Raw genomic sequence first — 14,866 nt, forward strand, 5'->3', positions numbered from 1 at the left:
TTGCGTCAAGTGCCTAGAAAGCAACAAGTTTTATAAACTTGACATCGACTAAACGTGTAATGGAATCTTTTCTACATTCTGTGTAAATTAACATGAAAAATAAACGTGCACGCGTAGACAGTTTCATTTTCCAGGGTCAACCTTGAGCGTCTCTCATCTCGCATTTGGTTTCGATCGATCTCCAACGGCAGCAGAGCTCATTCAAAAGGAAGAAAAAATCTTGCCAAACAATGGAGTTTGCCAAATGCCATATAACATTGATTCGCACTCATAATTGACGGAAATGCAGCAGGCGCCGATGCAACAGAGACTCTCTGCGTCGAGCGATAGACGGGCATGTATACGTGGCAGTGTAGCGTGTGTGTACGACTTTCTAACGCGCGCCGCGGCCCTTTTATAAAGTGTGCTAATCTCCATCCACGCCTTTGCTGCCGCTGCCGCTGCTCCATGAGTTCCTTACAATGAGAGAGGCGCATTTCGTGTGCAGCAGCAGCTGCGAGAGAAATTTCTTTCATACTTTGACGGTTGCACTTTATTTCTCTCTTTTTGCCTTGCTATGCAATCGAAGCCAGTATGTATATACTACCATACATTTCTGCGCTGCAGCTTTGCATACATAGGCTTATCCGCATCTTTGACACGGATTTCATGAGTCTTAATTGTTCTACATTGTTATCCAACTGACGTTGAAGCCTTTATTTCTTGCCTATAAATTATTTTAATTTTGAACGATTGTTTACTTTCAAATGCAAGCCTGTTTCTAATTAAAATAACACGCAGTAAAATAATATGTACTCGGAGTAAATGTGTAAAAAGTTCTGGGATAATCTTCGAAAGTAAAATTGCAAGTACTGGGAAAGGTTGATATGGATTAACGTATCAACAAATATCAATGCTCAGCAAGTGTCAGATGCACAAAGCCAAGCACACCTGTGCGACATCGTAGGTATATGAGTCGATACACTTCACCCGCGTGCAAACTGGTGCAGTTTTTCTGGGTGAAGGGAATGGTTGTGGCCACGCGAGGAACTCTGGGCCGCACTCGACCTCAGTCAAGGCATTATGTAATCTATATGATTGTTCGCTTATTCTCCCGTGCGATCGTGCTTTTATGGCACTGCCCTGATAGCTGCGTTTATACTATACGAATCTCGAAGAAGTGAGTGGGTATCCGGTGTTGGCGCGTTATATTCGACCTGGAAGCGTTGATCTATGCACTTTTCGCGATTATTCCAAGCGTGATTTTGCTGTTACAGAACTGCTGCTACTCGGCTGCAGTTCAAACATTATTCCATCGACAATAGGCCACATTTTAAATCGTTTCGCGCATTATTACGAATTGAATTCTCCGCGCACTCGTTTACACAATTATTTAACTAACTTGGAAAAGCACAAATGCCTATACGGCGTGAACTCTCGTGGATTCGCAGTTCTTGTCGGGATTGATTAACTCGCGCGTGTACAGATCTGGGTAATGCTGCTAACGATATTTCTTACGTCTTTCGGCAGTGAATAATTCTCTTCCATGCGGACTCTTCCATGGGTACACGCGGCGCGCGGTACGTGCTTTACGCAATCGCCGCTGCTAAACTAATTTTCCAATATCGAAATGACACCTATCGTGGCTATTGCTCGAGCCATTAGGCAAATAAAATAAATCTCGAAAAGTTTATATATTATTACATACGTGCGCGTGAAGCGTACTTATGTACATTAACGATACGAGCCGATAGCAATTGTGGGAAATCGAGATTCTCTTTGTTAAGGCGCGCTGATACTTTAAGAGGCGCTGTCAGAACGATTATACATTTAGATAAAAATCCGCCAAACATCTATTCATAAATCTTCATAAATTAATATTGCGCTTGTGTGTTTACGGGTGTATAAACGCACTCCTCGTATGTATTTATGTAATGTATGTACTCACTGACAGCTCACTTTTCAATTAGTTCACTTTTTATTAAGCGTGGATATTTAAATAATCTAAGACAAGTAGACAAATAAAACTACTCAGTAGTTGCATGCTGCATGAAACGCAATATTTTATAATCAATTAATATTTTTCTGTCATTTAATTCATACGAATGCCATAGTGTCAGCTCAAGCTTTCTACTGATATGATTGTGCTTGCTCAATCTTACTGTGCGTATGAATGCATTACTTTTGATTTTATTAGTGTATAATGAATTTGTGTAAAAATCTAAGATCTAATCGATAAGTCATGCATGCGAGTATACGCGTTATTCTGATTTTGTAATAATCTTGCAGAATCATGACGCGCGTTAAAATGAAGCTGGTTTATTTTGTTTACAATTATGTGCACGCACATCTTTCGTCAAATTTTTGAATTTTAGTAGGACTAGAATAATTTTACGCAAATGATCTTAAAAACAAATTATATTGAAAATATTTATCTCCGATAAAATTTATTTACCAATAAAAAAGTCAACAAATATCGACGCATAAACAAAAAAAATATTCGACAGTTAAGATAAAATTTTGATTTTACATTCGGTAAGTACTTGACTTTCTTTGCAGTCGTATAGGTACAACAAACTTTCGTCGCTTAAATGATAAATTATCGTGTCGTAACAATTTTTCGGTAGCTCGGCACCTATTAATTTAATCAAGTATGGGGCCACAAATTTTACCAGTTGCAATCTTTCCTTCCCTTTGGTGTGTTGCAACTTGAGTAAATAACCATAAAGCGGGTACTTCTTGGTCAAATTTTTATCGGACAAAATTTGCCTAAGAGTGTCATTTTCCATATAACGGACCAATTGATTCGAGCTCATGAAAATGAGATCGTAGAGTCGAGCGAAGTCGTCGATTCTGACGGACATCATTTTCTCGATCTCCTCGTTGCACTCGTCGTCGGTGACGTAGTGGAAATCGCAGACGTCCAGAATACTCTGCAACTTCACCAGACAGAACTTTTTGTACTCGCTGTTCTGGAGCTCGTGGTAAGCCTGCAAATTCTTGTCGATCAACGGCGCCGAGATTCGCTCGAGCTTCTTCACGTGGTTCACGAAGAAGTAGTGGATGCACAGACGCTCTTTCATGTCGAGACACATGGTCAGGGGTGTTCGGCCCTTGTGGTCCAGGGCATTCAAATCGGCGCCCGCGTCGAGCAGAGCAGGCACCATGAAGACGTCCTGGTCCAGGCAGGCGTAGTGCAGCGCCGTCATGCCTTGGTAGTCGCGCACGTTCACGTCGAAGTGGCGATAGATCCTGCGCGCCAGCGAGCCCCGGTCGCGGTAGTTGACGGTACTCGGCTCCGGGCGGAAGTAGCCCCGATCTTTGCCCTCGCGCAGCAGCGCCAGGTGCAGACCCGTCAGGCCCTTGTTGGTCCGGACGTACACGTCGGCCCCGTGCTCGATCAGACTCTCGATTATGGCCACGTAATCGTCGACGTTTTTGTGCTGCTTCGAGCGAGCCGCGATCACGGCCGCGTGAAGCGGACTCCTCGTGTATTTGCTCTCGGGCCAATTCACATCGGCCTTGTGCCTCAGCAGTATGTCGACGATCGCTTTGTGGCCGTTCCACACCGCGTAGTAGAGCGGCGTGTGACCCGTGGAATCTGTCAAATTAACGTCGGCTCCCTTGGCGATGTACATCTTCAGTAGGTCCTTCTCGATTTTCACAAAATTTTTATTTTTCTTCGCCAGATAATGCAGTACGGTTTGGCCGGACGAGTCTTGCTGATTCAAATCTGCTCCGTGATCTACGAGACATTGCACCAACAATTTATGTCTAACATTTAAAAGGGAGATGATTTCTCCCAACTTTTTTCTCTTTTTATCCAACGGTCTAGTATCCAAATTATTGTACAAGGAGAGAATTATGGAATTATTCTTGTTGTTGTAAGTTTCCATGAGAGGAGTCCTTCCAAAATTGTCCACTAGATTCACATTTTTATTTTTGCTGCTCATTAATAATTTTATTATTTTCCATTGCTTGCTAGCAGATATAATCGAATCAATGACTTTATCGAAATCTCCTGCTTTGATCAGTTTCAAGAGTTTTCTTTGCAACATCTTGATACCAACTTGAGATCCTTGGCAAACTAAATGCAACGGAGTCGATCCAAAGCTATCTCGGGCATCTATTTCAGCCCAATCCTCTAATAATAATTTAATAGTTTCTATATTTTGCTGCTCGACAGCCACGTGCAACGGCGTATAGCCGACAAAGGAATTTTCCCAAAACCTCTGTTGTAGTAGTGCTTGATTGAACTTTAACAGTGTTTTTACATTTTCAATGTTATTTCTGTAGCACGCAATATGCAAGTGCGAAATATCAAATGTATTTCGGGATGATTTGCACTGGTACACAGTGTTGTATATTTTTAATAAGAGATCAATTATGTCGTTGTGTCCGTAACGAAATGCTAAATGAAGCGGAGCCACAGGTGCGGTATCCATAAACAAACACTGGGGATTTGTATCCAATAAAAGTTTGGTTGTTTCGATGCTCCCGTATTGTGCCGAAAAATGCAGCGGGGTGTATCCCTTGTAAATTGAATCGGCGTAGTCGATGTAATTGCAAATTTCTGCACCATCGTTTATGAAGTGTTGAACAATTTCGGTGTTATTGGTGGTACACGCTATGAAGAAGTGTGAAATTCCGCGTTTGTTAGTCAGATTACTGCAGTTTTTATCCAATCTCGAGATCAATTCTTCGGTAATTTTTTTATTTTGACATTCGAATGCCATGTGCAACGGAGTCGAATTATCGACAGCGTTTGGCAGCTCCACACTGGCCCCATTGTCTAGCAATAATCTGACCGTGTCGAGGCGATTATACATGACTGCAAAGTGTAGCGGAGTATATCCCTTTCTTTTTCCCGAACGTATTTTCTGATTCACGTCGACGTTGCAGTCCAAATATGTATTGATGGAGTCGTTGTCGCCACAGGCGCTGGCAACGTGAAAGTACGAGAATCCATTGCGATCCTGCAAGTTGGAGCTTGCGGCTTCGAGGTGCAAGCCCAGCAAGTACTTGCACAGTTCGGGCTCGTGGCGAATCAAGTAATGTTTGCCGGCGCGATGGATGGGAGTCTCCATTTTCTTGTTCTCGGCATCGAGCCACGCGCCCATCGACACGAGCTGTTGCACCAATTCCAGGTCGTAAGTGTCGACGGCATGATGCAGAGGAGTGTCATCGGTGAAGTCCTCGTCTGTGATATTGATTCGTTTGCAGCCCCGCCTGATCAGCAAATTAGCGATTTCCTTGTGCCCGTACTTGAGGGCTTCGTTCAAAATGTGAAAATCCTCCCACGTGTCGTCTTGTGGCGGCACTCCACTCACGTCCAATATATCGCGTACGTCCTGGAACTCTCCTTTCTGAATGGATTTATTCAGATTCGTAGAAACATCTTGAACGATATCAAAATAAATAAAATCAATTTAATGCGTGAAAATGTTTTGAAAATGCGAAATTTTAAGCAAACCCACCAAGATCCATGTTTATTAATTCGTTTAGTAATTTTCATTTGCTTGCATACAACAAAGTTTAGCCTTCCTTACTGATTATCCAAGAATATTTTATCTACGCAGAAAATCTAAAATTTAAGAATATACATGAATTAATTAAAAGTTAAGGAATGTGTTTATAAAAAAACAAGAAGAATGCGCATAATTATGTCAAAAAGTATGAAGAATCGGAAAATGTACCAAGTCTGTCCTACATTACGGTGTAGAGCGCTTAAGGATCGTTGGTCGGGAAATTTGCATCACATCGTACGTTAACTCGATAAACTTCAATTAGAATGGAATTTTCGTAAACGGAGCCTCCAGCTCGTTTCAGCATTCCGAGGCTGCAGCTCGCGTGCTGCTGCTGCAAATCTAGCATGTGTTGTAGCCGTAATATGTAATACGGTCGCGTATACGCGTGTCCAGCCTGTTTGTATACGCGCCCTTCACCCGAGAGACCGAGCAGCATCTTTCGTTCAAAAAGTCTATTAAGCGTAGGCACGAGCCTTACAATGCATGGATGTGTATTAACGCGATACGTGCCGTAATAAGAAAAGACAGGCCGCAATAGTAACACGAGCACGCGAACGATGCACGTACGGGAGAGAATTGCGTTCGAACGATGTCTGGCAACTGTCGTTTTTGTTCATATAGAGGCGAGACAAAGGAGTGAGATTGAAAATTCACTCGTCTCATCTCGTGCGAGACATCGCGAGCGATTGATTGCCAAGTGTCAATTCGAGGAGGATGAGTTTTCTATGTTATATGTGTGTATCGGACTGTACGGTAGCATGCACGATATCAAACTGATTGCACTAATCTGACATTGACATAAAACAGTGGTATAAACCGCGAGAAAACTGTAACGTTAAAAAGTCACCAAGGAATAAATTACATGGTTCGCTGCAATGAAAAAAAATTATTCAAGGTTTCGAGTATCGAGCAAGTAGAAATGTTTTGAAGTTCATAGTTCTCAATATAAGGATAAATTATATTAGAGAAAATATTCGCATACCATGGATAAAAAGATCGATAGCCTCGCAGAGTGTGAACATCATATGCGAGATGTCAGAATTGTACCTAAAGTACACTTTCATAAAACGAGTTCCTTTAAAAATTTTTCTAACTAAAATCTTCATATCAATTTGAGAATACACATTCATTGTATGTGAAATATTTTTGTTTTAAAGTAGAGAACGAGATTCCTAGTTTTTTTTTATCGATAGTAAGAAATCTTAAAAAGATCCAACAGGTCGCTAAAATTATTCAATAATGAAGATACAGGCATGCGAATAGATTTTCAAAGTAAAATCAGACAATTTTTATTCAACAATTCATCTCGTTTAATCAATGAAATTAATATATTTAATCATTTAAGAAATAAAATATTTTATTTTCCAAGTTATTAGTAATTAAAAATCAGCGAAGATTGCACATCCCTTACTTATGTCATTTTCGGTACAAATTCGACAAATGCTCGCATGAAGTTATTAATGAACTGCAAACAATTTATTACAAGTGGCGCGCGGACAGTTTCGAGGGATGGTTGCAACAGCCTCGCAACTCAATTATAATCATTATGAGAATAGCGTGTTTACGGCATACACATACAACTAGATCTCTCTGAAATTTAAGCCTTCTTTTGCCCTGGAGTATAATGAGAAAAATTGAAACGTTTCAACACGCTTGATGACCGGAGTTTTAAAACTCTCTGCTCTCTCAAGTATCAGAGTCGAAAAGGTTTTGAGCTTCGTTAACGGACTAAGTAGATAATAGCTACTACTGAGAGTATTTACCGCACGAATGTTATGAAAATCAATGTTGTGCAAGTTGAGTGTTAAAATTTAAAACGATATCATGCCTCGATGATATCTTTGATAAATTTCTAAACAGTGTACTGTAGAGTGAAAAAAAATAGTACAGACGAACACTTCCTAAGTGCGCAACGCCAGGCGTGCGCCTTTATTAATTCGACTCTCGTTGTCGAGAAAGGTAAGAGTGCACGTTGGTCGAAAAAAAAGCGTCCGTGCATCTCTCGTAGACGAGGGAATCACGCGAGAGTGCGTAACGTCCATCTATGAGCCATTGTTCGTACTCGGTGTTTGCAATGTAATAAGGCCATACTTACGGAGATGATTATTTTTTTTGCCTATATTTTAGACAGAATCAGCCCTTGGGGATCGCTAAAAACTCTCTTCTTCAGCTGCCTCTTCGTAACCACGCACTCGAGAACGAGAAAATTGATTTAACGTAACTGCGATCAATTTGACACTGAATGTATCCACACAGATTCTAGTTTGTGTATATTATTCAACTCTGTGTTTACATTTTAAAATGTACAATACATTGGTAATATGAGACAATTCATTGGACGAGCATGATCAAAATTTATCTGTTCAGTACAGAAAAGAATTAGTATATCGAAGGTCTTTTATTCAACTAATAGTTGTAAAAAGAACAATATTAGGTGCATGAACACTTTTTCAAAAGCACGAGGAAAAAAATCTTAAAATCCTAAGTACTTCACATGGCAGTTCGATACACAATCGTAAATATTAATTAATACGAAGATTAATTTTAGTATATTTTTTTTATTATATTCTAGATATTTAGATTTTATCGCTATTTTACATTTTAAATCATCAAGCTATTAATGAATATTATTTGTAAGAGTTACCAGTATAAAATTACTTCCGAATGAAGCATTGCGACAACAGAATACTCAGCATAGAAGCGTCGAGCTGTAACAATAGTAACAGCCTATTTGTTGCATTGCACTTATAATATAAAAAAAATTTATATTGATTTTTCAAGTATGAGTATAAGTAGGTAAAGTTTATTTAATCCAACAACTTAATGAAAATCATCTTTGTATGCGAACATTATCCCTGCATACTAATAAGTATCTCTCTATACCGATTACCGACCAATACGTAAGTATCTCTGTACCAACTCAGCAGATATCTTTGAATATCAAACCATATAAGTATAACTGTACTTTTTCTTTAACTCAATAGGTAACTCTGCTTACTAATCAAATTTATAATATCTCTGTATGCCTTTGCCACATAGAAAACTCACACTTCATCGAGTTGTGTCTCCATAATCGTTGTTAAAATTTAACAATGTCTATAAGTATCTCGCAATTTTTCATCTGCTATTTTGAATTTCATTTTTTGTTTAGCCGAAAAAACTATACCAAAAATCACGATGGAAAATCTTTGATAATTAAACTGAGATAAGCAATAAGCATGGGAGTAATGTTTGGAATTTTTGTCGTTTTATTTCTAGTTGAAAATGAATAAAGAGCCAGCGCATGAGATCGTGTGTGACGATTGAATGTTGATCCTCGAGGACCATGGCAGGGTACAAGTTATGAAAAGGAGACTCATCGTGGGCCTTCTCGTGTTTCCCTCGTATACATCAGAAGTTGAAAAAAAAAATACATTCCACTGATGTAACGGCATAATAATGCAGGTAGAGCCGAGAGAACTGCCTGAATAAATGTGTGTAAAATACGTGTTGTGTGCTACACATATGTTATATGAAGATTATAGTAATCAGTAGCTGTGGGTGTACGAAACATGAGTGTCTCTAGATTTATTGTAAACACGATTCGGCGCGGGCATATAGCTTTTCTTTCGAAACAGCACGATTTTTGGTATGAATAATTTTTGCGACTCCTGTCGCTGACGTCGTCGCACCCATCGCGCTAGTTTCACATCTAGAATTTTTATTAAAATTTGCTCGGGGAGTACTTTTTATTTGCTTATTAAAAATGTAGCGCTTTGATTCGGACTGTTTGATAGAAATACAATCGGTTTATTAATAAATTGAACCGAAAAATTGAATAATCATAAGTGGTCTCCTTTTGATTGTATGGACGAACAAGGCAAGGATATGACGATAAAATCAAAATCGAGATTGGCGAATCGTCGGTCCGCCGACGCTCATGTATCCAAGACTCATCGATAGTTTGAGCTTGCGAAATTTATAAGCGCGAGGGCAGAATAATAGATTACCATCATCGCGTTCTTACACCGTCGTCTCTCTCTCTCACTCTCTCGCGTCTGTATAACACGAAGACGTGCCCCGTACGTATATCATACGCTTCTAGCATGGTTCGATAGGAACGTGCTTCGAATGCGCCGTGAGCCGTCGATCTTCCGCGTGAGCAGCGCGATTACTTCGAGAAACAACTTATCAAAAAAATGTACGGACAGCTATTAGGAGGCTGCGCTATGTAGTTGCCAAGCACAAGTCATACAACATGCAGATATAAAATAGTCGGCTAAATGATTGATCCGATCGCTTTGTATCGAGTCAAGCGACATTCTTCGTGGTTAATTGATTGTTTCTCAAGAGAAATCTGTAGTATATAATCTTCAGGTTGATGTTATTGATAATTTTACTTACAAGTTTATCGATCTCAAATGGAGAACAGAGCGTCATCTAATTACTGATTGATCAATTTGCGCGGTGTGATCGAACTAATTTAAAAGGCGATCTGAACGATTTTGGACGAAAGATGAGTGGTCGGGCAAAAGCCGTAAACACTCGATAAGTAAACCTGGGGTAATGCATTACTTGGTAGTTTGAATAACCAATGGAAACAAAACGAGTCTGTAATACAATACAAATGTTACTCTTCATAGTGTTATGGATTCGCATAACACAGCCTCAGCTCGCACGTATGTGTGTGTGTACGCGTTGCACGCGCTGCCCGCCAGTGGCGCCTCGCGCGGTGGCCTCAGGCCCGACGGCATACGCGACGGTCAGATAGGCTCGAGCGAGCGATGAGCAAGGCCGCAAGCGGCAGACGCTCTGAGATAAGGCAGCAAGCTGCGAACCAGCCTTTTATTACTTTCACTGTTATTCTTCTACCTTTGTTAATTAAAATTAATCAATCATTAACTTTCAAGTGAGTTTTGTTCATTTTGCCACCTGACACCTGACACTTTGGTTGAACCATAATAATAGGTGTACCATTATTTCAAATTTGAAGCGTGCATTGCTGTAAACTCATAGTATTACGATGAATCTTTAAATTAAATTTTGCGAAAATATCGCATGAGTCGTGGCATTAATTCGATTTACCAATCGTTCTATACGTTGAAATAGCGAGCGAAAATTCATACCCAATACAATATCGCGATAAAAGTGTTAGACTTATATTATTATATAAGAAATAGTTCATTACAATGGGCACTTATCGGAAAGAACAGGTGTTTTGTCGAATTATGACGACACTAAGATCGATTCCTATTACGCGAACTTGCACAATATATTATAACGCGTGTGTGTGAGTGTGAGTGCATGTGTATGTTGAATTCAGCACGCAGGTAGCACGAGAAATCGTGCGAAATATCCCAATAGTTTAGTTTCCGTTTTATGAGCGTAGGTGTGAAAAAAGATTGAGAATTTTTTTCACTGGAATGCATTCAAACTTTTAGAAACAAAATACTATATATAACCCCTTAGAAATCTTGTTGCTACAGAGAGCAACATAAGTTAAAATCGAATCGAGTTCAATGGAGCCTTCGTCACCAAAAAATTCATAGAGCTTCCTCAGTGTGACAACTAATATCTCCTAAATTATTTACCTAAAGATCAGGGAAAGTTCGAGATTATCAAAAAACGTACGGAGTACGTCAAAAAATATCAAATCTTAGCATATTATAATTTTTCTCTTGTATTTTTTGTGGCCGTTGGAATGCTTTCAAAGATTAGCAATTAGCATGAAATCGAAAACAAGTCTTTCATGCTATCAAAAAAACGTTTTAGACACTGAATTTCACAAAGAATCAGCCATATACAAATATACGTGTTTATATACTGTAAAAATATCGAAAGAGATAGAGAGAGAGCCCAAAAAACGTGCGCTCGCAATTTTTCTTTTTCCGCCTGCACCTATAGATGCAGCAGGAGTTTGGAAGAAAGCACTATGAAATCGCTATAGAGCTCGTTGCGCAGTTGCGCGCCAGTAGTCCTTACGTAATCGTATCATCTGCCAGGTATCTACCTGCATGTAATCTAATAACGCGCGAGCCAAGGTCGAGTACTCTTATAAACCTCAAGATTGGGCGAAAAATTCAAAGATAATTCGACTCTTTATGTAAGAGTAATTTTCCCCGATTATTCTTCGATATTGGACAAGCATAACAAGCTATTAGATCATTTCTAATCGAATTGGATAATATTATTATAGCGCACAGAGTGCGGTTTTTTGAATTTGCACACTTTCTTGGAAATTAAGAAATTTGTCACTGACTAATTACAGTACATACTTATAATTAATCAGCCAAAGTGACTCTTTTATCTTTCACCAGACACATTTTGTGTATGTCTGTTGCGTTAGAATAGACAATAGGAAGCAGACAATGCTACACAATGTTTATACTTCCATGACATAAACCCTCGCTTTTCCACTGACAAAACGAGTAAACATGTATGTATAATTATGACGTCAGGTAAAACAGTGCGCGAGAGCGTGTGGTGCCGCGCGGCAAGAAGGTGTCTTAGTCTCGCATTCGCACATACATACACCTATACGCAACGAATCGAGTACTCGTGTGCGGCCGTATCTCAACTATCATCGAGTGTTTTTTATCGCGTTTTAATATCTGCTTCATGCCGAGCGAATAAGAGCCGTACATGCAGCATTTAATATTTTGTAAACTTGCCGCACGAAACACAGTCATTGCATATTTTGCAGCTGTCATATAGTGTAGTGCATTATTCATCGGTTGCGAAGCACCTATAGCGAGCAAAGAAAGTTTTAGAATTAAGGTGGAGTTTCCGTTTGCTCTTGATAGCGCGCGATCAGTGATTAGCTGCGCGACACGACCTTGAAAACGTGATATGATATAAGCCGAGCGTGAATTTTTTCCCCTGAGCTGACCGCAAAAAATACTCCTGTCTCCGAGAAGTATCTGCATCTACAACCGTCGGTGATATTTCTCTATTTTATTATGTGTTGTGTTTTCATTTAAAGGCTCAATTTTTCTCAAAAATATATATGTAGATTGAAAAAGATCAAAGGTAGAGAACATTAAAATGTCGAAGCTAATAACGCAACCTTTTTCGATACACGTGACGAGATGATTTAACAGTTTGTAATTTTTCGCAGAGAAATATATACATCGGTTCGACGGTTCTTCGGCAAGTGCAACAATGCGACACGCGGTGACGTAATGTCATAAAACAACATACATGAATCACAAGTGCAGCGTCCATTAAACTTTGTGTATTGTATATCTCAAAATATTTCTAGCCTCGAGGTGTTGTGTTAATTTTTTTTTCAATAACTCGCATGCTCATCATAAAGGTGGTACAATACAAAACGATCGCGATCGTGTCTGATAAGCAGTCAAAACAATGACGAGGCGTCAAATGATTTCTGAAACATTGCGAACTTTTAAGCTGTTGCTTGCCAAGAACCTTTTACTGCGTCAAAGACATTGGAAAACGAACTTTATCGGTGAAATATGTGTTCCCATCCTGCTTGTGCTGGGTCTATGGATGGCAAGACATTTGGCGGGAAATTTAACGTCCAGAGCTCCTGTAAATATGAACAATAACACCCTGTACGAGGTCCTGACGAAAGACCAATTAGTCGACATTGGCATTGGATCGGATCATCTACACATATATTTCACTCCAGATAACAGCTTCACCAGATCGTTGATAAATAAAGTGGCAACCGATTGTCTACGATTAAATATACGTAATATAAGTACGTACAAAATTGACTCTTAGCTGTAAGCTTATAATCGTTATCAATGATTGACGAATTATTGATATTCACAGCTCTGCATGGCTACGAAACTGAGAAAGAATTGGAATTCGCCTTTGCGGAGATTGAGTCAAGGAAATCGAGAAAAGTCGTAGGTGTAGTTTTTCACAATGATGAACACGACCCTAGCTTTTCGTATAAAATAAGAACTAGACATTTCAATGAATACGAACGTTTTAATATTTTGTCCCTGAAAAATATGACGGAATACTACTCGATAACAAATTTATTCGTGCAGATGCAAGTATGCATAGATGAAGAATTTATAAATAAAAAAACTAACGACACGACTTTCCGAACTCAGGTAAGATTTTATGCAGACTCGATTAAGGTTTAATATTTACAAGATTTTTGCTGCTTCCAGTAGATTTCAATAGAACGATTGCCCTACCCTCCCTACACAAAGCGAATTTGGACAGACGATCTTTTCAGAGAAATTCTTTGCATTTTGATTGTGGTAGCTTTCATGTTTCCCTTACTGATAGAAACTGCACAAAGCTCTAGTGAAAAATTTCTTGGTCTCAATGTAAACGCAAAATCTATTAAATTATTATTTATCAAGCTTTTTTTCATAATTTGATAATAAAAATAAATTGTATTTTGAATTATAGGTATTATTATATCTTCATGGGATTTCTGATGCCCTAAATCTTCTCAGCTTTTTAATTGGCGGGCTCTCATTCATCAGTACATTTGTGGTACTACCTATAATGATTTTTTTAGTTATGCCAAGTGGCGAAACACTTCCATTTTTATTTTACGGCAATCCCTTTATCGTCTGGATGATATTTAGTTGCTACGTCGTTCACCTACTGGCAAGTGGAATTCATTTTTCAGCTTACTTCAATAGGTGTAAGTAGTAAAATTGAGAAAAGGGACAAGTGATTATTAGGATTTAAACAAATTACATATTATTTCAGGTTTATTTGTGTCAATGGCTTTGTTAATTTCTAATATTATTCCAATGTCACTATTATTACATGGAATGAAAGGAAGTCCTTTGTTACCTTACCTCGGAGTACTTTTTCCCAACATACTTTTACATCGAGCTTTAGAAGAAATGAACTATTACGAAACTATTGGTGAGTTTACGAGTTGTTTTATCTTATTCTAATTAATTCAAGACGAAACTAAAGTCAAAACTAGGTTTATTTTACAGCTGAAGGGGTTCATTGGAATAATATGTTTGTGGTTGGTAAACAATCCTATGGATTAGCAGGGAGTATAGGTGCCTTATGGATATTATCTTTAATAGGTTCACTCATCCAATTTTATGCGGCTATTTACGTTTATAAAGTCAAATCTGGAAAATATAGTTTTAAAAAGCAATTTTCATTTTTCTTCAAGGTTAAGTTTTATTTATTTATTTATTTATTTATTTTTTTTTTTTTGATAAAACATTTAATGAATAAAAATATGGTGGTATTTACATTTCAGACAAAGATGAATAATAAATTTTTGAGTGATGATCAAAATGAATTATCAAAAAATGAAATTAATAAAAAAAACATCGAACCTATAAATAAAGAATCATTCAAGCCAATCATTAAAGTGCGAAACTTAACAAAAAAATACAATATTGGGATGACTAGTAAAA

The 14,866-nt window shown here is 38.5% G+C and overlaps 1 protein-coding gene across 1 annotated transcript; it reads right to left on the reverse strand.

Moving 5' to 3' along the window:
- Nucleotides 1-2,395: 2,395 nt before the first annotated feature.
- Nucleotides 2,396-7,745, reverse strand: LOC106655088 (serine/threonine-protein phosphatase 6 regulatory ankyrin repeat subunit B-like). The gene is made up of 3 exons (XM_014375291.2): nt 7,603-7,745; nt 5,457-5,563; nt 2,396-5,377 (listed from the first exon to the last, which is right to left on the reverse strand). The coding sequence occupies exons 2-3, from the start codon at nt 5,464-5,466 to the stop codon at nt 2,487-2,489; spliced, it is 2,901 nt and encodes a 966-aa protein (XP_014230777.1). The 5' UTR covers nt 5,467-5,563; nt 7,603-7,745; the 3' UTR covers nt 2,396-2,486.
- Between the last annotated feature and the right edge of the window lie 7,121 nt (nt 7,746-14,866).

This window comes from Trichogramma pretiosum, unplaced genomic scaffold (assembly GCF_000599845.2).
Source record: "Trichogramma pretiosum strain Unisexual culture from Peru unplaced genomic scaffold, Tpre_2.0 scaffold2, whole genome shotgun sequence".
In the NCBI taxonomy this organism is placed as follows: Eukaryota; Metazoa; Arthropoda; class Insecta; order Hymenoptera; family Trichogrammatidae; genus Trichogramma; species Trichogramma pretiosum.